Raw genomic sequence first — 26,278 nt, 5'->3', positions numbered from 1 at the left:
CTCTCTCTTTCTCTCTCTCTGTGTGTGTGTGTGTGTGTGTGTGTTTTTAATTTATTTATTTGTAGTCTTTAATTCTATTTTACAGTCCAGATTTTATACCCCTACAAGTATCCTCCCACCCCAGACTGCTCTATCCCATACCGTCTCCCCCCATTTCACCCTCTGTCTCCAAGAGGATGTCCTCATCTCCCCACCTCATCCTTATTAGGCCTCCCCACTCCCTAGGGCCTCAAGTCTCCCCAGGGTTAAGTGCATCTTCTCTCACTGAGGCCAGACCAGGCAGTCCTCTGTGATAAATGTGTTGGGGGTCTCATGTTAACTGAAGTATGCTGCCTAGTAGTGGATCAATCTTCCTGAGAGATCTTGGGATTCAGGTCAGTTGAGACTTCTAATCTTCCTATGGGGTATCCTTCAGTTGTACCAGGATAATTTTACAGAGACAGGTTTTAGATGAAGACAGAAAAAGCCAGAGAATGAGAAGGAGCCAGAAGATTAGAACAGCTTGCCAGAGTTAGATGCAAAAGAGCAATTCAGTGAGGTGCTGAGAGAAATCAGTTTGGATCAATCAGCATGGAGAGGACTTTGGGCCAGAACCTAAGAGTTGAACCAGTCAACCAGACTTGAGATAGAGCTAAAAAGGGTGAGTTTATTCAGCAGGAAGCCTCTGAGAAAATGGTCATATCTAGTGAATAAAAGTTACTCTTACATATGATTATTTCTGTTAAAAACATCAAACCCTTCTTTTTTTCAAAGCATTAATAGAATTAAATACTCGGTAAAGCTACTTTTACCACTAATTTTTTGAGAAAAAAACAATGTACACTGGTTTCTTCAAAATGTTCTACAATGTATTTTGTCATATCTCTATAACACAATAATATCAACCAAGATTTTGGGTTTAAGAACACCATGACTTATCAATATTAATTATCTAAAAGTTATGCAGATAGTAATTCAAGATATAGTGCACAGAAAACCTTAGCTACAAATACTGGGCAGAAATTCAATAGGAAGGAAACATCATTTCATGAATAAATTAAATAATTCAGCAAATACCTTACCTCAAATGCAAATGATAAAGATAAAATAAGAGGCTTTAAGTGACCAAATCTGTACAGGGTTAGGAATAAAAGACACCGGAGAGTTTCCACAGTAGCTGCCATGGGTCTGAAATAACATTAATATTCATTACTTTTAAATAGTATTTCCCTGTTTTATGTCATAAATAACATTAAAATTTACTTTTGATTTTCAAGAAAAGTATTTAACATAATCAAATGGCATATCTCTAAATTACTTTGAATATAGTCTTAAACTAATAAATAAATTGTATCTTTGAAGCAAAACCTGTTTTAATAATTTATTTTTTAATTAAAACAGTGATGAGCTATGGCAAAACAATCAAATATCAACAAAAACATGCATAGAATATAAAGCATATGAGGATCTTTTCAGTATTCTACTGTTTTTTTGCTTCAACAATAAAAAATTGGTTTAGAAGGAAAACTGATCTGATATAGTTAGTCCATTCATCACAATGGTACAAAACACTAAGTTTTGACAATTAAATTATGAAGATCCATATTATGCTGATATTTTATAGTAGTGTGAAAAATTCATGTCTTGCCTTTGATCCAGAAGGAATCCAATGGATGTCAAGGTCAGGATAATGAAGAAGACCCTCAGAAGAATAGTTATCTGAGTCAATACCTGTAAAACAAACACAGAGGTCAAAGGAAAGAATTGTTTAAGGGATTTTGGAGGAGCATGAGCAGCCAGTGCTGCCACGGAAACAGTCTGTACTTTCAGGATAACAATTGTTACTCTCTTCACAATACGCATAGATGACTTCTGTGTTTTTTAGTGCCAGTTAATAACCTCGTCAGACAGTACAGACAGAAACATACAAATTTTCGTCTTTTTCTAAGCTGTTGTTTTTACTTGTCTCCTTTAAATGTTTTACTTTTGTTACTATTTGAAGCATGTGAGTCTGCAAACATGGATAAAAAGCATATACTTAAGAAATAAATATTATATTCTAGTACACATATTTAACCTGAACAATTCATTCTAGCTAAAATTATAAACTTTATTCATACAAGGAATATATAAAGAAGAATGTGTTCAGAATAGCTGTTTTGACTAGTGGTTTTATATTTATTTTTATTTGATTTTTATATAAAAGTTAGAGTCAACAAGAAGAGAACCTCAACAGACAAAACTCCAAATGATTAACCAGTAGTCAAGACTGTGAGGAAATATTCTTGGTTAATTATTGATGTGAGAAAGCCCAACACTTTGGAGGCTGTACAGCTCCTGGGTATCTGAAAGCTGGTGAATATGTAATTGAACAAGAGGGTCATGATCCTGCCATAGCAAGTAGCAGAATTTGATAACTTCATTCAAGTAGTTCTGGCTTTAGATTCAAGAAGTCTCCCTCTGTGACTAAGAAAAGTCAGTGAAGTTAGATGAGTGGCAGGGGTGTTCCCCAAATAGAGCCAAGGAGGCACAACAAGACTGTTGCATGAAGCTGTAAGGTAAAGCCTGAATGACCTTGGAGATAGAAATGTTAGAGATGCCAGAGCTATGGGATACCTTCTGAAGAATGATGCTAAAGTGGTAGAATGAGAACAAGGGAAAGAGGTATATTGTCATCAGAGATGCTGAAAGGAGTTGGATATTTTGACATCAGGTATGGAGATGAAGAGTTTGGAGTTTACCCAGATGGTTTTCAGTATTTTTCTGGTCTACAATTTTCACACCTTCCATATATTTTGCAATGTTAATGCATATCCTATGCTATGCTATGATATGTTGGAAGCATATGGTCTGGGTTGGTTTTTTGTTTGTTCATTTTTGTTTTTGTTTTATTTTATAGGGGATTATACTTAAGATATTGTCTGACTCTCAGAAGAGACTGTAACCTTTGGACTTCTAAACCTTTTTGAGATTGTGATAGATTATGGGACCTTTTGAAAGTAGACTATATACATTTTGCATTATGTCGTGACTATAAGCTATAGGGGGCCAGGGAGTAGAATGTGTTCGTTTGAATAAGTATGTTCCATATAGGTTCATCTGTTTGAATGTTTGGCCATATGGGAGTGGCACTATTAAGAGGTATGTTTTTATTTGAGGAGGTTTGGCTTTGTTAGAGAGAGTGTGTAATTGTGGAGGTGGGGCCTTTGTGTACTTAAATGCTTAAGGTATGCCCAGTGTCAAAAACATCCAATCTCCTGTTGGCTGCCTTCAGTAGCAACTTCTGTCATAGGTAGGGCTTACATCCTTGAAGAGTCACCATGATCAAGGCAATTCTTATAAAGGACAGCAATTAATTGGTTCTGGCTTACAGTTTGAGAGGTTTAGTTCATTATCATCACGGTGGGAAGCCTGGCAGAGTTAAGGCAGACATGTGCTGGAGGTGCCAATAGTTCTACACCTTGATCCTAAGGCAGCCAGGAAGAAATTAGATGTGTCTCCCTCTGGGCATAGCTTGAGCATTTAAGACCTCAGAGTACTTTCTTCAGTGATATACTAAGGTCATACCTCTTACTAGTGCCATTCCCTGGGTTCAAGCATTAAAACACATAAATATATGGAAGCCATACTTATCCAAACCACCACGAAGTACACTCAATTTTTTACCACATCTTGATTTAACTTTGGTAAGTGGTACCTATGGAAGAAATGGTCTGTTTCTTTTAGATATTTCAATTTGATGTACAGATTTCTAAAATATGTTATGATTATCTGGATATTCTTGCTGTTTGTTATTATGTCCCCCTTTTCTGATTTTTATTAATTTGGATATTACCTTGGACTCCAAGAATTGTTCTGTGGTAACAGAAATTGGAGAAGATTCATGGGCTTTCAACCTGGTGTTCTGGCAGATATGGTAAGTGTTGAGCATGAGACTTGGGCACAGCTAGGACGTAAAAAGGAGAGGACATCGGGGATGCATTTTGAGACCCATTAGAGGCATGTACAGTGGGAAGGGGAAGCTGCAAGTGGTGTTCTGTTGGAAAACTAGGAAGCAGAAGCCCCGTTATTCACTTATGTGGCCAGCACTAACTGCTTCTTTGGAAGTATTTTATTAGGTATAAGAACATCTAATGTGGGCTTGAGAAAGTTAATACTCAATTATGGAAACATTTTTTACTTGGTTTCGCCATATAAATTGGTAAATGATTTGGTGCAATATGCACATAGCTATTAGCCAAGTGACTAGGGAAAATTACGTAGCATCTAAGTGAATTTGACGTAAAATATGACTTTAGTAAGAATGAAAATAATGGCCATGTGATAGATTTGTTACTTGAATTATTTCTGCTATGCTTAAACATTTACGCTAATATTGTTTACAATCCCATGATGATGTTTGAAACAAAAGTAAATATAAATACCTCTAAATAGCATAAGAGACTCCAAACTAAGTATGCTTTTTGCTTTGGTTAGAAGGATATGATTAGTAGAAACAAAAATCCTCCTTATTGTACTAATTTGCTACTAAATAATGGGCAAGCAGATACTAATTTCATGCAGGAATCTACCTGTCTTTGGTTACTATGTGTAGTGGTTTGAATGTGGGAGGGGCACTATTAGGAGGTGTGGCCTTGTTGGAGGAGGTGTGCGACTGTGGGGAGGGCTTTGAGACCCTCTTCCTACCTGAGTGAGGACAGTCTGCCTTTGCCTTCCTTTAGAGGAAGATGTAGAATGCTTACCTTCTCCAGAGCTATGCCTGCCTAGTAGAGACTGCTGTACTTCTTGCCATGATGGTAATGGACTGAAACTATGAACCTGTAAGTTAGCGCCAATTAAATGCTATCTTTTATTAGAGTTTTCTTGGTCATTTTGTCTTTTTACACTTTTGCAGTTGAAAAAAAGATAGTTATATTTAGGCGTTATTGTGACCAGGTTATTGTTTATATTTGAACTTTTAAACTGGAATGAATTACAATCCAGAAATTAAGGGCACACCTGTGATCTAAACCTTGAGGCTGGCATCAGTGAGGTAAAGTCTTCTGGGAAGTGTGTTCTGAGAGCACAAAGAAACAGTGTTCCAGAGATAATCAACATTGTATCTCATGCTAGTAGCTAACTGTAATCTGCAAGAGTCTCCCAGGTGGTACTGGCTTTGAAGGTATGAGGGGGTCATGGAGAGCCATTGAGACTTGGCAATTTGAGACCAGGGAAGGCCATTGGTGAAAGTACAAGCAGCTTCAGTTGCACTTTCCAGCCCAGGACTGAGGCGCTCATGAAAAGAAGTTGAGGTTTGCCACTATAGAGGGAACCTTTGACGGTCTATTGGTGAAGCCTAGTTACAATGGAAGATCCTAGCATACTGGATGGGATGATCATTAAGGACAGCAGCAGTAGTGAGTAGACTCCGTCGTAGCATGGAATACTACAGAAGGCAGAGCTAGAGAAATGACTCAAACATTTTGCACAGCCTAGAAGATTCTGTGTAGATTCCAGACATTGCAACAAGAAGTTATAATAAAGTTGATATTGTCTTGGAGGCTCCAAGATGTTAGAGATAACAGAGCCATGGGGTACCTGCTGAGAAAAGATGGTTACTGGGAGTGGAAAAAAGACCAAGGAAAAGAAATTTGTTAAAGTCAACAAAGATGAAGGAGTTGGAAATCTAAAGAGCGCTTTGATATCAGACATAGAGATGCTGAATTTGAATTTTCCCAGCTGGCTTTTGGTCTAGTATTTCCTCACCATGACATTTTGGAATGGTGATGTATACTTGCATGATATTGGAGGTGTGTGATCTGCTTTTGAAATTTAATTTCTTAATGGACCACAGTTTAATGATTGTTTGAATCTCAGCAGAGATTTTGAACTTTGGATTGTTAGCATTGTTGGTGCTTTTATTTAGAACCTGTGGAACATTTGAAGTTGGACAAAACATATTTTGCATTATGTTATTCTTAGGTATTACCTCCATAGTCTCATGTGTTTGAACAAGCCTTTGGAATGTGGTGGTTTAAATATGCTTGGTTCGAGGAGGGACACCATTAGGAGGAATGGCCTTGTTGGAAGATATCTGGCCTTGGAAGAAATGCTTCACTGTGGGTATCCTTGCTTCCTTTGGATGAAGATGTAGAACTCTCAGCTCCTCCAGAGTCATAACAGCCTGGATGCTACTGAGCTTCCTGCCATGATGATAATAGCCTAAATCTCTGAGGCTGTAAAAACAGCTCCAAATAATTGTTGTTTATTTATAAGAGTTGCCTTGGCTATGATATCTCTTCGAATCAATGGAATTCTTAAGACACTATCTATCATAAGCTAATAGGTATCCACCATAACAAGTTTGAACATTACACTTAGCTCCTTTCTGACTAATCTGGGCTTAATATTAATCATCATAGGAAATACCCCTTTATATTTCAATTTGCTCAAAACAAATGTCCTTGAATCTTTCTTTGTCCACTTTTTATATATCACTTATAAATGGCTGAGTTGTAATGGAGACATTTGTGACAAATACTTCAACCAGTATCCTGTTCTATTCCAATAGGACCTCCACATCAATTAATGAAATATTTTTATAATACATTGTCTATCTTCTAAGACTGTCTTTCTTTCTGTTATACATACTTTTAAGTTATAAAGATATTTTTTCACATTATGAGATATATTATATTACATGTTTTAAAACTTGCAAGGATTTCAGCTAGAATACTAAACAAAGCTAAAACCACTGCTTCTAGCCTGTCCATATTATACTCCAATAAAATAAACTTTCATACATTTTAAATTTAATCACTTTATCACTTGATAATTTTATATATGCATATAATATATTTTGGTCAAATAATTCCTCCCTTATTTGCCCAACTCTATTTCCTTTGGCTAATGTTCTTGTCTCTCTACCCCTTTTTTTCTTCATAAACCCATTAGTCCTTTCAGGGCTACATTGCAGTGTTATGGGGCCATCAGTGAAATGGGAGTAGTCTCAGAGTCTTTCTTAATCACTGGAGAAAACATCAGCAGCCATCAACTGCCATCTTCCCTCCCTTTACCATTTCCTCCAGGAAAGTGCTCCCTCTCCCATCCACCCTCACCCACCTCAGCACCTTGGTGTTCCCCTACACTGGGAAATGAGCCTTCACTGGACTAAAGACCTCTCCTCCCATTGATTTCAGAAAATATTATTCTTGATCATACAATTGGAATTGCTCTGAGTTTGTATGAACAGTGGCTGTCATGATTTATTGAGATATGACTCAAATTCATTTTCTTGGTTATTTAGTCCGTAACTCCCTATATAGCCCACACTAGCCTTGACATTTTGCTCACTCCAACAAGCTTCATGAGAACTGGGATTAAAGACCTCATTGACCATATCTTGGTCCCTGGTTGTCATCTGTCACTCATGCAGGTACGCAAGTATTCCTATCAACTGTATCTCCAGTCAAAGATCTTTTCATCTCTTGTTCCTTCTAGTAAGAATGTCCTCCTTCATCATTCGTATAGCTCATTTTATTCAGGATTTTATGCAGATATGTTTTCATTCATTCATATAAAACACAGTAAACTTCATCATCCTATAATTATGGATCTGATTGTATTTCTTCTTATTTACGCCTTCTCTGTGGATCCTCTTTTTCTTGTGTGACTTCTCTTAGTAGAGTGGGTACTTTTCCATGACTGTGTGCATGAACCTAGATCCTTGATACATAATGCACAATGTACATTTATTGAAAAACTAAGAAAATAAATATATTCACTTGATTAAATGCTGATAATGTAATTAAAGATTAAATAAAATTATTATACTAAATGAAATTCTAATATTTAAATTATGCTAAACCATTTAACCAGAAATTTAATATTAAAATATATAATTAATTAAAACATAAATCATTTGATATGTTAAATAATTTAATATCAATTTGTGTAGTCCTGAAAAGACCCACATGTTCTAAATTTTTTAATGTACAACTGAAAATAAGACTTTGATACTAAGCAATTATTTTAATCTCTCATTATATATAACCCTTCCAAAAATGTAATGTGTGTATCGGGGACTATGGTAAATATGTTTAATAGCCTGTAAAATAAACCAAATTCCTGATATTGAATTTGTCCCACCTAACTCTTATTCTCTTCAGAGAAGTCTGTGGATCTGGTACACTAAGATAAAACAAAAAGGGAAAAAAGAAAATCTGTTTTGTATTGAGTCACAATTTTGTGTTGATTTTAGAAGAAATATTTCCCCATTGAATTCACTACAATGTAATGCTATTTGCAACAAATAATCTATGTATTAATTGTTAAAATAAATTTATTCTAAATTTCACTTCTGATTTGTCATTATTTATAATAAAAACATACAAGAAAACAAATTTTAAGCCTTCCTAAAATCCATAATGAAAATGACAATGGGTTAAGAGAAAAAGATTTATTTTCATATTGTTTGCTTTTAATAAATAAATGTAATTGTAAAAATCTTCAGACTTCAACTATCCAAATTTGAATTAAAATACTGCATTTATAGTAAAAAAGAGATGACTTCATAGTCAGGAGTGAATGAACTCATAGAGACTTGTTAAGGCTCAGCACTAAAAAGGGACAGTCCACATTGAGTATCAATTCTAACCAAGAAGTTATCTTTAATAGCTCGAACTAAAAAAGAGGACAGCTATTTTCTCCAGTGAAGTGCTGCAGTGTGGCTTCCATCCCCAGAAGTGGAATGAATATGCAAAATGGACTCAGTATTACTTCTGTGAATGTTCTGCTTCTTTTACTTTGTATTTTTTGTTTTGTTGTTGTTGTTGTTGTTTGTTTGTTTGTTTTGTCGTTTTCCCATTCTTATTGGTATTTTGCCTCTTTCTTTTGATTTCTCTCTCTCTCTCTCTCACTCTCTCTCTCTCTCTCTCTCTCTCTCTCTCTCTCTCTCTCTCTGTGTGTGTGTGTGTGTGTGTGTATGTGTGTATTTATATGAAATAAATAATTTTCATTGGCTAATATCCACAACAGTCCACAACTAACTAGATAAGGGTTATGATCTATTTAATTTGCAAAAGAAACACCCAATTACCCAGGAACTAAGTATATCAAAGCTTTATAGTGGGTCCATTAAAATATCAAAATGGAAACATTCATTATAAATTTCTAGTGCTTTAATGTTTCAGAGAGCATCCAGGTAAATTTAAAACTATGATAATATGCTTCTAAATTTATGCTCTAATTAATATATTCTAAATTGATATCCAGATGACTTGCTTAATTTAACTATGTCATCAAAATGATCTATTTTAAAGCCCATTGGCGGTAACTTTATTATCCATCCTATCCAAAGACATTTTTAAATACTTCATCCTTGTGTCTCTTAAAAAGTTTGCCTTTTATGTTTGTTTTCAAAAGCATGCTAATGTAGCTCATTTTTCTATTTCAATATTCTACTCATAATGTCATCACATAAAGTAAATGCTGTCAGGGTAATAGTTGATTTCATAAGTATTACTAAAATGTTAGTGTAAAGTGTGTGATTCTGGCCACTAAACACTGTATTTAATTAGCTGGTGCACTGGATTCAGAGAAAAAAGGAATCCTCTCACAAATTTTTGGTGGTCATTGCATTGATTTTATCACTCAGTTTCACATATAAAATAAGTTAAGTGCTTATCTGATTTAGTATTTAGATTGACATAAAAGCCTCTCTGATCACATAAGGCTCCCCCATTACAAGTCAGAAAATATCATCCTGAGGAAGGTAAGCCAATCACAAAAGGACACATATCGTATGCACTCATAAGTGGATATCAGCCCAAAAGCTCAGGATGCCCATGATACAATCCACAGACCACATGAAGCTCACGAAGTTCGAAGACCAAAGAGTGGATGCTTAATTACTTAAAATGGAGAACAAAACATTCTCAGGAAGAAATAGACAAAGTGTGGAGCAAAGACTGAAGGAAGGACCATTCTGAGACTACCATACCTGGGGATTCAGGACATATAAAGCCACCAAACCCATGAAATATTGTTGATTCCAAGAAGTGCATGCTGACAGTAACCTGATTTAGCTTTCTTCTTAGAGGCTCTGCCAGAGCATAACAAATACAGAGGAAGATGCTCACACCCAACTATTGAACTGAGACCAGAGTCCCCAGTGGAGGAGATAGAGAAATGATTTAAGGAGCTGAAGGAGTTTGCAGTGACATAAGAACAACAACACCAACCAACAAGATCTCCCAGGTACTACTATCCAACAAGTACACATGGATGAATCAATGGCTCCAGCTTCATCCTTAGCTAATGAAGGCCTTTTGGGGGCATTAATGGGAGAAGCCCTTGGTCCTGTCAAGGACTGGTACCCCAGTATGTCAGGGCAAGAAGGCAGTAGAATGGGAAGGTTGGTAGGGGTGCACCCTCATAGAAATAGGGGGAGTGGAAATGAGATAATGGTTTTATGGAGGGGAAAGGGGACAGCAGTTGATAAATAAATATGTAAATAAAATATATCCAATAATTTAAAAAAATGAGTGCTAATTCTTTAGAAATTTTTGGGTTAGTGAAAGAGACATGACAATCATGATGTTTAACAAAAATAAGACTGAATGAAATCTATTATGTTTAGGCATGCTATGGTTATAATGGTTTAATAATACTGTCTAATGTTTAGCAAGTGTTCCAGAATGTCAGACAAGAACCTAGCTTCTTTTTATGTACTTGTTCAATTGTTCTTTATATAATTGCCCTACTAATGTCTATAGTCTTACCATTTTTGTAAACAAAAATATCAACAGTTAAAAGAACTGCAATATCTAAAGAAAAAAAAAAGATTATGGTAGTTCATGTGGAAATGATGAATGTTTTTCTCATCCAGGAAATTTGTGAGGGATCCTTTTCTCATGTTAATTTAATGACAACTTAATGACAAGACATCATAGCAGAATAGTTCCGTCATTATTTGTGGAATATACACCATTTTCTACAGAGTTGGAGTTGGCAGGTGCACATGCACTCATTATATCTTTTATTTCCTTTTCATGAAATAGAATCTAGAATCTAACTCATTGCTTTATCCTACAACTAATAGAGTACATTTTATGTTTTACTACAGTTTCCTTTAATTGAATATATATATATAAAAATTTAATAAGATTATCTAAACAATCTGAACACCCCAGAAACAACTCACAGACTGTGTGAAATTCAAGAAAGGAATAAAAAAGAAAAGAAAAAAAAACATTAAGTTTATTCCTTACACACCAAGAAAACTTTGACTAATTCCAGGTTACATCCTATTTACATGTACTTTATGCTCATTGTAACTAGTAAGATCTTAATGCACACTATCAAACCTTTAAAAAATAAAAAAGCCAAACAATGACAAAAATATAATCATATACTTTTTTGCAAAAATGCTTAAAATTTTTACATTTATCTTTGTATTTAAAATAAAGTTCTTCATAAAATAAAGATTATCTACACAAATTCAATTTGTTGCCTTTGGCCAGAGTTTGCCTGAATACTGCAGGCAAACTAAGTCATAGTGCATTCTTAATAAAGATTACTTTTAACAGTATACACAAATAAAATCCACATATTCATGGGTGGATGTATCTATTCAGATGTTTATGTGTTAAGGAGATGTTTACTTTACCTCAACTCTATTTTGCATTTACTGAATATTTTCACCACATTTTTCCCTTCCAGTCTTTCTGTTCCCTCTTTCAGAACAGGAAGATACTACAGTTGACCCTGCTGGGCTACACCTAATAGACTGGATACAGATCCCCTGCTGGGTTACACCTAATAGACTGGATACAGATCCCCAGCATGATTCTGCTGGTGATTTGGGAGATGTACACATGAATGTTCAGCTAAGTCTTGCATAGTCATACCTGATGTTCGTTGTATGCCAGTATTTAAAGCTACAGTGTCTGGTAGCCATCTTGGCTCATACAGAAGACTCAGCACAAAGAGAAGTGTAGCTACAAGACAGTAAGACTCTCAGTGGGAGAACTCTGAAGAGACAACCATCCCAAAGGCTTAACTGTGTCAATCATTAAGTTCACCTGGATAGAGTTCCTATTGAAATACCAAAGAATCCTGCTCACTGCATTCAATAATTATTTCAAATAGAATTATACAAATATAATTCAATATCTAACTTGTGTAAACCCTACAGATTTGTTGCAGAGAAACACTCTATTGATACATAATTATTAAATAATGACGGCATGACTAACCAAAACTAGTATATCTGCTTTCCAGCACACATTATCTATTTGTTTTGGGTACTTGTATGATTATCAGAAGAGTTTAGGGTATTTTAGTTTCAATCATGGATCAGAGGACATCACAGAGACTGAAAGGACAGTCACTGAGCCAGTATGGATCTTCACTGTGTCCTTTACACACTTGCTGTTCAGTGTACAGTTCTTGAGGGACTCCTCACAGAGGATTGAGTGGCGCTGGCTCTCTTCCGGGCTCTTGGTACCCTGTTTCTTCTACTATACTGCTTCATCCAGCCCTGACATAACACTTTGTGCCTAGACTTACTGTGACTTGTTTTGCTTTTTCCTGAAGGGAAACTATGGAGGAGTGGGTCTGAGAGGAAGAGAATGTGTGAGGAAACTGTGAGGAATGGAGGGAAGGGAAACAATAGCAAAAATATATGAAAGAATAAATTTTAAAAAGTTAAAAGACTTGTTACATTTTTTACATCTTAATCTATTTATTAAAATATGAATTGTACTTAGTATTTGATTAGATTAGTGTTTAATACTCAGGTAGTTTGATTCTATGAATATAGCCTATGCTTTGTTTTTATTTATCTTCCTCCTTGTATGAGTTTATGATTCATTTTTGAACTTCTGGTGTATAATTGTTAGAGTGTTCTATCTAAATTTAAATTTATGTATTAGCTACAGAAATAATTTCAACTTACTTTTTAGTTAGATTGTGAACACTAATCTGAGACCAGCTTAAAATTTAATCTTGTCTGGTGTTCATCTAAACCATTGTTAGTATAAGTTTGTATCCAGTCCTGTGTGAAGACCAGATAGTTAAAATTCTCAAAGATGGTTAGCCTTGAAAGCATACATACAAATAACTTTAAGTGGACTACATAGGCTGTATTTAGGAATATACATATATGCAGATATAAGCAATAACAATTAATGAAAAAAAGGCTCATCAATTTTAAATATAGTGGAGAGAATTTTATGGAGGGTTTTGGAGGGAGAAAGGAACATGGAAAAGGTTGTAATCAAATTACAATCTCAAAAATAAAGCAAAAGAAAAAAAGAAAAGCTCACAAAATTTCAAGAATGAATTGTGAAAAATTCACAATCTATTTTTCACCTGCTTCCTCAAAGCTAAGTGCAAGACTACAGAACTTCTTGGGATTATTTTTCCTGCATTACAGCTTTACGGTAATTTTCCTGAAAATGTTTTAAATTTTATTTTAAATTCAATGACTTTATCCAAAGTGTGTTGTCTGACTGAAGCATCCCTGTAACCTTGTCTCATCAGAACCTCACTAAGGACAAGGGCCAGAGATCAGTCAGCTACATGTGAAAGCACTTCATTTTCATCTTTTCCTCAACATTTGTAGCATCTTAAATATTTTGTAGTTTCTGCAATCTCCTTTGTGAATTCCGGGAAATATTTTTTAATATATTTAGAAAATTAATTGTATGTCCTGTGTACATGTGAAAATATACGTGTGTAAATCTACCATGCTGCAAGGAGTAGAATCAGCCTCCATTTCCATAATGCATAGCCATTATTTATCTTTAGAGTAACTGTGGCAACCTTAAAACTCCTGATTCTGCAATACACACTTTTCTTGGGAAGAGGACCAATTCAGTGATATTTCTATTCTGTCATTTTATGTCTTATTCTACTCTTAATTTAATTACCTTTTCACTTTTATCTACTGCTTTTGTAATTTATGCTTTTATGAAGAATATATGATAAATAAGTCCCTAAAACAAGAAAAACTGGTTAAATATTTATTTCACTGTTTTCTCCATTTACAGCCTACTTGTCATGGTTTTGCTACTTTTCCCTTCTCCAGAATACAAATAGTCTGGATAATGTTAATTGACTAGAATATACCCATTTCTAAACTGCACTTACTTTTAAGTTTCTTCTAGTTCAGTTATTATGTACAGCTTAGAGATAAAATGGCAGAAACTAAAACCATGCAACAAAAGTTCTCCAAGCTCTAATTTCAACTTATTGCTTAAATACATGAATTATGTTGAACTCGATAGAAAATATTCATTTCTAAGCATATTTCATTCTGACCTTAGAAGTCTTTATTTCAATACAAAAATATGGTAGCTAATAATAATTCATCGTTTAGATTTAATGAAAACACATTATATACAACACCACTTGGATACAACTAATTTGTTTACCTTTAATACTCCTGAGGAAATTATATTAACTGTTTATTAAATGTCCCTCCCAAAGCTGTAAGAAATTATGAAGAAAAACGAAGCATAGTCACAAGGGAGGAGTTTACTTTAATTAAAAAATACTTGTACTATTTTCAGATATTATATTAAAATTGATGCTACCTACCGCTGTGTTTGCAAAGGTCTCTTCATAAAACACCAGCATTACTGCAAACTGGAGGACAGAGTACATCTTCAAGAGCTGGGATGCTGATGATGAGAAAGGGACTTCTTGTCCGGTAACCTGGGTAGACAAGAAAGACAATTTCCATTACTCACTGCCATAGCTCATTTCTCTTCATAATACCTACACTTCAAGAAAAGATGAGTCACTGCAACACAATTTTCTCAGGTTTTTTTTCCAAATAGAATTTGACATTCATTTTCTTAGATAGAAAATTGGCTGAAGATTAGGAGACTTGCTTCTTGATTCCAAATATTATACCTTCTGGTAATGATTTAGTCTTTCTTAAATTGAAAAGTCATAGCTTCTTCAGCTACATGTGTATTCATAATTACAGGACGGAGGAATAATAAATTAGAATTATGTCCAGCAATACACCAAGGAAGAGGAGGCAGGTGACTCTAGGCAGCATAAGTAACCATGATTTAACATCAAATTATATTTTAGTAATATAATCTTCTGAGCTATTAAGACTTCTTGAAGTTCTGTGCTATTATTTTATTTGGATAAAACAGATGAAGTCACTCATACATTTTTTTTTAAATTCCACATTGATTACTTTGTTAAATAAAAGGAATAGGAAGATAAATTCCTCCTTCCTAGGCATTTTGAATCAAAAATAATCAAAGTTCATCTTCTGAGATCTTCTTCAATTTCTTTTTTCAGAAATTTGAGGTTCTTATCATACAGATCTTTCACTAGCTTGTTTAGAGTCACACTAAGGTATTTTATATGATTGGCAGTCATTGTGAAGTGTGTCATTTCTCTAAGTTTTTTCTTAGCCTGTTTAATATTTGAGTAGCAAAAGGCTACTGATTTATTTGAGTTAATTGTATATACTACCACATTGCTAAAGTTGTTTATCAGGTTTATGAGTTTTCTGGTGGAATTTTGGAGTCACTTAAGTAAACTATTATATTATCTGCAAATAGTGATGATTTGTCTTCTTCCTTTCCAATTTGTTTCCCGTTGACCTCCTTTTGTTGTCTAATTGCTCTGGTTAGTACTTAAAGTACTATATTGAATAAGTAGGAAGAGAGTGTGTAGCCTTCTCTAGTCCCTGATTTTAGTGGAATTGCTTCAAGTTTCTCACCATTTAGTTTGATGTTCGCTATTGGCTTGCTGTATATTGCTACCACTATGTTTAGTTATGGGCATTGAATTCCTGACTTTTACCATGAAGGTGTGTGGAATTTTTTCAAAGGTTTGCTCAGTATCTAATGATAAAATTGTGTAGATTTTTTTTAGTTCATTTGTGAGGTGAGATTGGGTGTGCTGGAACCTGAGCATCCTCATAGAAGTGGGGATGGGAGAGATTGGTGAAGGAAGAACCTGGAAAGTGAATTAACATTTGAAATATAAACATATAATATATCCAATAAAAAGTAATATTCAAAGTACTTCTTACCTATATCAAACATCCTATACAACTAACTATGGATATAAAGCATATGTAAGTAATTTAAGGTGTTTAAAAGTAATAAAATATTATTTGCATAAAATATATCATTTCAGGTTTAATTTTTCTCATTTCATAAGCCAGTGGTGTTGGCTTACACTTTAATTCCTACATTTAGGAGGCAGAGAAAGGTAGATATCTGTGAATTTGATGCCACCCTGGTCTACAGAGTCAGTTCCAAGACTGCCAAAACTACACAGAGAAGTTCTGTCCTGATGAAAAAGTAAAACACAGGAACAAAAATTCCTTGGTCTCTCGTATTTTTTGTTTGTTTGTTGAGTGTTATTTCTATATTTAATATTTTTATGCTAATATCAAAATCAGTCATTGTTTGACATAGCAATTACAATGTTTTGGCATGACTTTAGAACATCTCTTTGGGGCACTTCATTTCATCATAAACAGAATTAAGAAAAGACCCGATTTTCAGAAGTATTCCATCTCTCAGGTTCTAGGTCTCTGCGTGGAAGACAAACATATCAGAGGAGGGTCTTGTTTTAGGTTTAAATGATTCAGAAACCAGTTTTGATTCATCTACTTCCTAAATTGACCTCCCTGTAATGAACCAATTTCCACTTGGTAGGCAACGCCCCTCTCAGTGCACTTTCATGATGGTGTCCTCTCATTATGCTTTCCATATACATCAGACAAGGTAACAGCATTTTAGTTTCACATGGAGATAGCACAGGAAAGTGCAAACTGGACACATATCTACCCTCACCACCTCTTATGTTATACACTATACTTACCTCTGGGATTTCTTCACTCAGGCCAAGTCTTGGTTTACCTGGACCCCATCCTGGTCCTTTAAATAGGACAGAAAACTTATGGCAGAATCCAGGTGTGGCCCAGAATGTTGTCCATATATAGAGTAAATGGTGAAACTTGAAAAAAAAATGTTTATTTAAAGTAGGACAAACATAAAATAGAAAATTAAGTACAACTAATTATATACCTTGTTAATATATTACCGTGACTTACATACTGTCTATAATAGACATTGTTCATGAGAATATAAATAATATATTGATATGTTATCTCAATCTGTATTTTAATTAATTCTATACATATTGTATATCTTTGATCTGTTCTTATCAATATCTTCAAAATTAAATAAAATTATAAGTTTAAAATGAAAACAATATAATACATTATAAATCAACAAAGTAGTATAAATAAGATATGAGGCTGTTTCAAATAAAACTAGCCAGCAGTCTTTGAAAATAATAATGGTGCCTATTGACTTCATTTCTAAAATGTTGCTGGATGGATAGTTACAGTTGAACATGCAGACATCATATGAATGCTTACAAGTTCAAATATTTTAAAACAATAATTTATTATACTAACAACATGATATTAACAAGCTATATTCACAAACATTTCAGATTGTAGAGACCCAGTACTGAATAGTATTATATTCAGTCACAAGAAAGGAAAGGTTTGATGCTTGAGGGAGAACTTTACATTAAATGTTATATCAAGAATACTCATTCTTTATATAGCTTTTATTTGACATACATAGACATTAAAAATACCCACATATAAGTGCTCAATAAATTTTAACCATAAAAACATTTCACATAAGTACCCATCATACATCCATCAAAGGACTGAACATATTCGTAGGGTTTGGGTATCAGCTTCAAACTCTAAATGTGAGATTTTTTTTAAACTATAGAAATGCATTAATGGAGAGAAAAGCATTTGCTCTCAGAATTTGTGGTCTTGCTGGTATTTTAGCAGTCCCTGGGTGAATGTAAATTGCTAAGATTAGAAAAATGGGTTTTATGATTGCTTGAACTATTCCAAGAATCAACATGAATTATTATGGGACTTAATGGAGAAGTTTATGAAGATGAGGCAAATGTTAGAAGGCAGCTTTGCCTGGAGATTTTCACTACTACTAAGATGGAAGATTAGTATCTTTAGAACACCCAACACACATTAAAATACTGAATCATTTGGTTTTTCTAAATGTACTTCAATTTTATTTGTACATATTTGGATGCTACCCATGAACAATATACCACAAAAACATAAAGTCCTTTCCCTGAGTGACTGAGTTCTTAATAACCGGAACTTTGGGTCTCCCAAAGAGAGCAGAGTGAGTGAGTATTCTATCCATAACAATAGCGAGCTTAGGCTTGTATGTACTTCAGCAAAAGCTAGGTTCCTTTAGGGGTGGTAAATCCTACATATGCAATTTAGCTTAATGCAAAGAAAGATCACTGGATGTAAATGTTAAAAAACTCTTAACTCTCACAACTTGCCAGCTTGAAGTTTCTCACTAAAATGAGCACATAGGAAAAGAAACCTTAGCCTCACCAATGACAGCTACCATAATGAAGAAAGCATTTTTGAAGGTAGATACCAACAGGCTTAATAATTGTCTTAAATGAGCAATAGATTCAGAATGCCTGCCACTGTCTTACACTGGCACTTGGTGAATTCCTAGTCATTCATTTGACTATGCATATGTAGTGCTTACAATATCCACTCTCTGATCTTTGCTCTGCTATGAATACATTATCCTCAAAAATTAAACAAACCAACAAAAACAATATATTCCTCAAAGACTTTCTTAAAAGCATCATGAATTCATCAATAATATTAACATCAGCTATAATCCATTCCAAACTAGTTTTACAGTGTTGCTGAGCCAAGTGTACACTTTACAATGATAGTCACATGAGTACTTGGCATCAGGTTTGTAAAGGTCTAGCCTAGAGAAATGAAGCAACCTTTTACATTTTTCTTTCTTTATTAATATTAAGGAGAAAATGTAACTGAAGCAAGGAAAGGGGGGGGGGGTTCTGTAAATTTTCTAATTTGGGTTTAATGTAATATAGCTAGCTGTTGTCAAGATCAGAACATATTTAATGTGTCTCCCGAGAGACAAACCCTGTTCTGAGTACAGCCTGGATAAAGATGGAAGGAGTGTCATGTAGTAGAAAAGTACAAGAAGATAAACATCAGCATTTTCCTTTACAATTGTGGATACACAGGGGTGACTTTCAGTATAAGTATACAACTGACCACAGCTGATGTATGATGCCACAGCAAAGCACGGAGATTATAAATGAGTTAAATGCAACTGGGTGCATTTGGTTTGATAGGTTAAAGTAACAGCTGACAATTGAATTAATTTAATACAATTATTCAAATACTCTGAATGGGTGTTTCCCATTAGAAACAAAAGAGCAACTGATTCATAAGTTATTACTGATGGTCAATGAACAATTTTGTGTTTGTAGGTACTTGATATAGCAGATGTTCAATAGATTGTGATCTTCTTTTGGTTTCAATGCTCTGTGCAAACTGACATAGGTTTGCAAAGAGCACCCAAAAGGAGGCGTTAATTTGTTACTTCCTGGGTGTCACAACCAGCCCAGTGTACAGAGCAGTCACTGGATAACCATAACATTGCTTCCTTTTCCTCATTTGTGGCTTTGTAACCCCAGAAGCCCTTGCTGCAGTCTGATACTGACATGTTGGAACTTAGCAGAGATTCTTCATTTTTCTAGTGCCAACCACTAAAGCTGGAAAGTAGGCAATACCACATGTGTAAGAGAAAATTGGTCTGCTCCATGAAGTCTTAGCAGGAGAGGTAATATGTGTACCTAACTGATGTATAATGCTCCTTGACACCCAGTTCTAAGATGAGAAGGGCAAAGACCTCCTGTTGAATTTCTAACCAGAGCTTGATGGCTTGAAGCAAATATTTTTCCTACTGTAGGATCAGCCTTAATTATATGACCTACCTCTACTCCTGAATACATGAATATAATTCAGGTCTATTTCAAGAAGGAAAATGTTTGCTAGAGAGGCACTGTCTTTGCATTTAAAGTATTAGACACATTTGAAAATTTTTACGATAAGTTTTAATGAATTTTACACATCAAGGTCAAGTTGCCACTTGAATAATTTCAAACTCATTTGTATATAAAACATTTTTTCACAGCAATGTAAAGTTCTTTCACCTACAATGATCATTTTCTGCCTAAGGATAAAATTGGTTAAACTGCACACACTAAGAAAGATCTAGGCTGAATGAATTACCTGTACTTTGAATGGCTCAAATGTTCCAATGGGATGGGTTAGACCATATATAACCTGTTCATTCTCTGCTTCAAATGTCCCTGGAAGATAAGCATTACAACATGACTTCCATCATTTCCAATGCAACTAATTAACTACTTTGATATTTGTACATTTTACTTACCAAAAATTCTATCCCAAATAATAAGAGTGCCAGCATAGTTCTTATCTATGCAGTAACGATTTCTGCCTGTGAAACAAAATATTAAAAGTAATTCTTAAATAGATGAAACAGAGCTTTAAAAATATCTATTTTTCTTGATTGAGAACATACACAAAAAATCAAGCCATAAAATGGTTTTTAAAATATCTTCTCCTCAACCTAAGCAACTGAGGAAAGGTGAGAGGAGAAAAGATGGACTTTCCCAGGGAAGATCGAAGCAACTGATTATTCAAGTCAAATTAGAAGTGTGTGTGTGTGTGTGTGTATGTGTGTGTGTGTGTGTGTGTGTGTGTCTAATGTATATCAATCAGATATGCAAGTAATAACAATTAGTGTGGAAAGAGGCCCTGAATGTGTGCTGGGAAAGAATATGTGTGAGGATTAGAGGATCAAAAAGGAAAGGTAAATATTGTTATAATACTATGATCACCAAATAAATTGTACCACCAAGAGTAACAGATGTGAACTGTGGTCTCATTTTAATTATTTTGTAATTAATTTTAGTTTTAAATGTATGTACATTTGCTAATGTTTTAGCTAAATGCATATATTCACATAAGCGGTCTCATAAAAACTACTAATAAGTTATACTACTAATAATGGATCATCACATTGTTCATGGAAAGTAAAAAGGAAATCCCAGGCTGTTTGGTTTTTGTCAGTGTGGAGTCCACTGATTTTCCTGTTCATGTAGAGGAATCCATAAGAACCTTCCACTCCTTGGCTAACTGCACCCAGGAGTGGGGAGAGCTCTGAGGTTGAAGGAGTTTGATGCATCTTCTCTCATGCTGTGGCACCTGCCTGGGAGAAAGAGGCAAGTTCCCCTTGGGAAGACCATGCTGTAGTGTGCTAATGCTGCCTGTGATTGTTAATGCTTCCTTCCAAGAGGAATAGAAGGACAGCGTTCCCTGCTTTGTCCAGTGCCCTTAGCATTATGTCCCTTAGATTTATTCATGCAGTATATATGGAAGTGGCTTAGATGATCTCGCTGTTATCTGCATCTTGGTACTTGAAAGGTCTTTTATGTATTCATGCATGCTGGGGCTCATGAACATTCCAAGTTCACTTTTATTTTCCCATCACAAATAAGGCACATTCTTAATGGTTCTTGTGCTGCCCAAATATAATGCATTTTGATTTTAACTAAATCAGTTGTCTCTATGTCTTGACACCAGTCACATGGGTTCTTTGATATTCAGTCAATGCAGCTGGTGGTGAGATCCTTACTGAACCGAGACGGGAGAAGGGACTGTTGGTTACTAGGTTCTTTTCAAATCTCAATATATATCTATTAAGGTTTTTAAAAATAGCTTTTTATTTTTTCTAATAATGTAATTGACTTCTCATGGTTTGTTTCCTGTAGTGCACATGTTTAAAAATTCTAAATTCCTTTAAAATCATAATAGTTTGACTAACAATTTCACTGTCAACAGGGCAGATGCTTAGCACTGTGTTGAGGTAACCCACAGGGGACTTTTAAAAGTTCCTTTCTAGCTGTTTGGCACACTTCTCAACCACAATTAGATGAGATAGAAAGAGGTTGAGAAGGCCACATTCACTAGTCCATGAATTCAGGTTGAAGCTTCTCTGAATGGAAAAGGTGAAGCAGTGTATTTATATAGTGTCCAGAAACAGTGTACAGTGTGTCTCTATTACTAAAGTACCAAACTGCAACATTAAATTTAAAGAGGATGAGGAAGAAGCAACAGAACTGGCTTACCATGATGAACTCTGTGATGGCTAGGAGTATTGAGGACCAGTTCCAAAGGGCCAAGGGTTCTGATGACCTGCTCAGAGAAACAGAGATAATAACAATAAATATGTATCTGTGTTACACACATCCATGACACTCACATTGAATATGTTGCACAGAAAGGCTCAAAATCCTTCTATGACATCACAGAAAGGCAGTGACCACCCAACTGTGTTTATGCATATGGTATGGCAGTACCAGGCTTGTCTGACTCAACCCAGTATCCATATTTTCAGGCTTTGCTGCGTCATCCTAGGAAAATAACTTAAGTGCTTCCTAATTTCCTGTTCTCATCTGTAAAACAAAAGTAGTGATGGTGCTACAAAATCACAGAAATCTAGACTTATAAATGTGATAGTATCCTGCATGCTTTATAGTCAAGGGGCAGCAGCAATGGTGACATTGATGAACTGGCAACATGTCACTGGCACAGGCAAAGAAGGGGCTAGTGAACTTAAGAGCTTGAACTGCATATGACAAGCACAGCAGTGTGTGTAATATAGATATATTATTTGGATACTTATGTAATTTGGATACTGATTTGAAACAGTCAATCGTAGGTAATCACTGGTGAGATCAGATCTTGTTTGAAAACACTTTGACAATAAGAATAGGGAGTAAAAACATTGAATGACAATAATAATCAACACCTCTGCGTTAAACCAAAGCAGAAAAAGCAAATACACAGCTCCCACTTTTCTGAATTTTTGACAAAGATAGGTAAAATTGTACAAAAATGAGTTTATCAACATATGACAATTATCAATATATCAGAATTATAATATATGATAATGCTTATTAATAAATGACATATACATTACATTAACAGAGGTTTAATCTCAGAAACATAATTCTAATTATTGATTTTATTTTTTAATTATGTGTATGAGTGTTACTGTTAATATGATTTATGTATCTAAGTGTCATATCAGAGGAAGTCGTAAGAAGGTTTTGGAGCTGATAGAGCTGTACTGACAGTAGTTCTGATCCATCAAGCCTGGGTAGGGGAAATAAAATCAGGTCTCTGCAATACAGCCCATGTTCTTAACAACTGAACCATCTTTCCAGACCCAGAAATGTACTTCTTAATGGAAATTCTCCTTCAGGAGTATGTGAATGTTTTTCTGTATTTTATTAACCTTTAATATTTAAATAACTAACTTGTTGCTGTTGCTGTTGTTCTGTAGTTATTGTTCTCAGCTGGTAGTTTTACATATGCTCCTGAAATTGAAGCTATAACCTCATTGGCAAATAGCAACCTGTAACTCCATAACTGCCAGTCACATCTTCTCCCTATTGCTCACGATAGGCCTGGAAGGTCGTCCTTACCTACATCATAGCTACCATTTTCTTAAGATTTCTTGGTTTCTGTCTAAATGGACAGATGTCTGAATGCAAAAGAATGTGGAATATTCTTTTTAAACTACATGTTGTGTGCTAATTTAGATTTTTCTTTATTGTTCCACCCCTTTACCCTTTCCTTTGTTCTTTGCTCTCTGTGTCCCTGTTTGCCATGAGGATGTGAGACAACTGAAATGTTTTATTTAGTGGTATAACAGTGATGCCATTGACTTGGTGCGAATGGAGTTACAACAGTGCTGCCAGTCACTGGGCAAGCATGGGGTCGCCATGGTGCTGCCATTCGGTGTGAAAACCCACTTAATTTTTACACGTCGTCCGTCACTGAGAACTGTAACACAAATGCTTGAGCCCTGCTCCTCATCTTCCTTCGTTCTCTCTCTCCTCTTCTTCCCTTCTCATCTCCTCCATCCCTCTTTCCTTTTATTTCCCCTCCTGTTCCATTTTTCTTTCTTTCACCTGTCCTAACTGTCCATCTGTCTTTCTGTCTCTTTGTATATATCTAGCCTTTTATATATCTAGCCTGGGGTGGGGAGGTCCAATCTATCCATTTTCAGTTATGTATTTTACTCTCTAAATACAACTCCTTTTACCCTATTAGAGCTAATGTATACGTCAGACTGTTTCGTTTCAGCACTTTCAAGTAGTTTGACACTATGTGTTGTATTTGTTAAAATATGGCTCTGTGATATAAAGCTTAAACTAATATCTCACAAATGCAGTGTTAGTCCTGGGGATTGAGAAAGAGTGGTATGTTTTATTACCTACAACCTATCACTACATCCTTCTTTACTAGTGGAAAACTGTGCGTCCAGATGGGAGTTGACCCAGGAGACAGGCAAAAATGGGCTTCTCTGGATTCAGAACCTTGCAAACGGATGCTTTTCGTCCGTCTTTTGTCTCTGCCACAAAACCAGATGGGAAATGAGTAAGCCATTTACCCCTGTTTGTCTCTTTGGTGCCTAACATTTGTTAAGAAAACAAACAAGAAGGGAGAGGCGTGGAGGGGACACACGGAGCAACTTCTGCTGCCCAGATGCTTTTCTGAGCTTGGGTTCTGGCAAGTGTGCAGCCGGATCTGAAGCCACACCAGGGGCCAGTTCCTTCAGATGGCGGGAGTCTTGGCCAAGTGGCATGATTTTGATTTTTATGGTTTATTATTATTTTTTAATGTCAAGATTTTTACCTTAGGGAAATGCTCTGTTCCTTTAGGCTAAAACACAGTGATATCAATATTGAAAACTGCTTCCTAAGTTCTTAGGTAAAAGCCAAGTCCAACACAGCCAACCACAGTTAAATTCCCTGGTTCTGAGGCCATGAGTACTGCGAAGCTGAGGGAGACCACCACAGGGCAGATGATTCATCATTCAGACAACCCGGTCAGAAGCCCTCATGTAGAAAACCCTCTGATTCAAAGTCATGGAGAAGTCATTAATATTTAATAAGAGCTGAGCGTAACTACGGTTTAATTATCGCCCACTTTTGCAAATTCAGCCATTTAGCAATTCAACCACATCTAGCTAGGGCTCACTTCCTGAAAACATGTTAGTTACTCTGGGAATAATCGGGCCCAGTCTAATTGTTCAAAAACGCTGTCTTAATTTATTAGATTTAAATGAGTTACTTGAAAATACAGAATTGAACAGCAGGGCTCAATATAGTATAATTCAATATCCTATCATGAAATAAACTAAAATGTGAAGTTATAGGTGCTAAGTCACTAATTATTACAAGCTCATGCCAAGCCATGTACTCTTTCTAATTTCACCTGTAAGAGGTTTTTAGTTTTCTACCATATCTTTTAAATACATATAAAATTATTTCCATCAGATAAAATGAATCAGATTTCTATAACTCCAATAGCAATTGACAGCTAAGCTCTTGACTACACAGGAGTGAAAACAATTTTGCTTATTTGCAAAGGTTTCTGTATCTACACTGCCTCATGGGTTTTGTGCCACTGGTTCTCATTAGGCTGCTGAAGCAATGTAGGCAGACCCATAATATTTTGCTTTTGGGCTTTATAATCTGAGTAACATGGGTGCCCAGGAAGGCCATGGAAAAGCTTCAGAGGGTTGGAAGTACTTTGAAGTTTTATACCACAACTTATGATTATTTTCTGGGAAGGAAATATTTAATCCTATTCTGAAAGGTAAATACAAACTTTTAAAGATTAATGAATAATAATTCATATCTAAGCAGAGATGCCCATAGGTTTCTTCCTATAATGATTCTATTTGGATTGATTTGTCACTTTCCATGTCATTAAAACATGCATGTCAACTTCTTTTCAATAATGTAAAACAAAACGAAGTTAAATATCTTTTTTACTGCTTCATGAAATCATTAATTCTTCTACCAAGACTGTTGCTTAGAATACTTTCCTCTGCAGGATAAGACATTATAAATGTGTTGATAATAAAAGTTACTATTTTGTGATAGTGAGGCTCCTTCTTCTCCTTCCACAGTTCCCATTAAGAATGGTGGAGAGTCTTTTATGTAAAAACACATGAACGAGAACCAGGTGACGCTGTCATTATTCCTGCATGGCATTTCCGTTGATTAAAAACACATTTTAAGTACTTGATTACTTCTTCGACTTCGAAGAGTCGAGTCAAAATGATAGGTACATGATAGGGACAGACTGATAGAGACCTACTCAGAGTCTGTGTCATCAGAAGGAAAAGGACTCCAAGAGCAGACTCCCATCCAAAGACCTCTGTCAGAGCTAAGATAATCCCGGCTCACACTGCCAAGCAGCTTTCCTGGGAGACTGTTCTACGGTTGGCTCAGCTTAGTCACTTGATTCTACCTCGTCTATAGG

At 35.3% G+C, this 26,278-nt stretch overlaps 1 protein-coding gene across 1 annotated transcript in view; it reads right to left on the bottom strand.

Annotated features, from left to right (window-relative positions):
- Positions 1–26,278, bottom strand: part of AGMO (alkylglycerol monooxygenase) — a 314,763-nt gene that overhangs the window by 145,669 nt on the left and 142,816 nt on the right. Inside the window, exons 7-13 of the mRNA XM_080929205.1 lie at positions 22,063–22,129; positions 20,304–20,369; positions 20,141–20,220; positions 16,828–16,962; positions 14,563–14,679; positions 1,628–1,710; positions 1,062–1,167 (exon numbers count right to left, since the gene is read on the bottom strand). Of these exons, the coding sequence (XP_080785331.1) occupies positions 1,062–1,167; positions 1,628–1,710; positions 14,563–14,679; positions 16,828–16,962; positions 20,141–20,220; positions 20,304–20,369; positions 22,063–22,129 (654 nt within the window). The remainder of the gene's footprint in view (positions 1–1,061; positions 1,168–1,627; positions 1,711–14,562; positions 14,680–16,827; positions 16,963–20,140; positions 20,221–20,303; positions 20,370–22,062; positions 22,130–26,278) is intronic.

This window comes from Micromys minutus, assembly GCF_963924665.1.
Source record: "Micromys minutus genome assembly, chromosome: 1".
In the NCBI taxonomy this organism is placed as follows: domain Eukaryota; kingdom Metazoa; phylum Chordata; class Mammalia; order Rodentia; family Muridae; genus Micromys; species Micromys minutus.
Note: the sequence above shows the minus strand (reverse complement) of the source record. Positions and strands in the feature narration are given on the sequence as shown.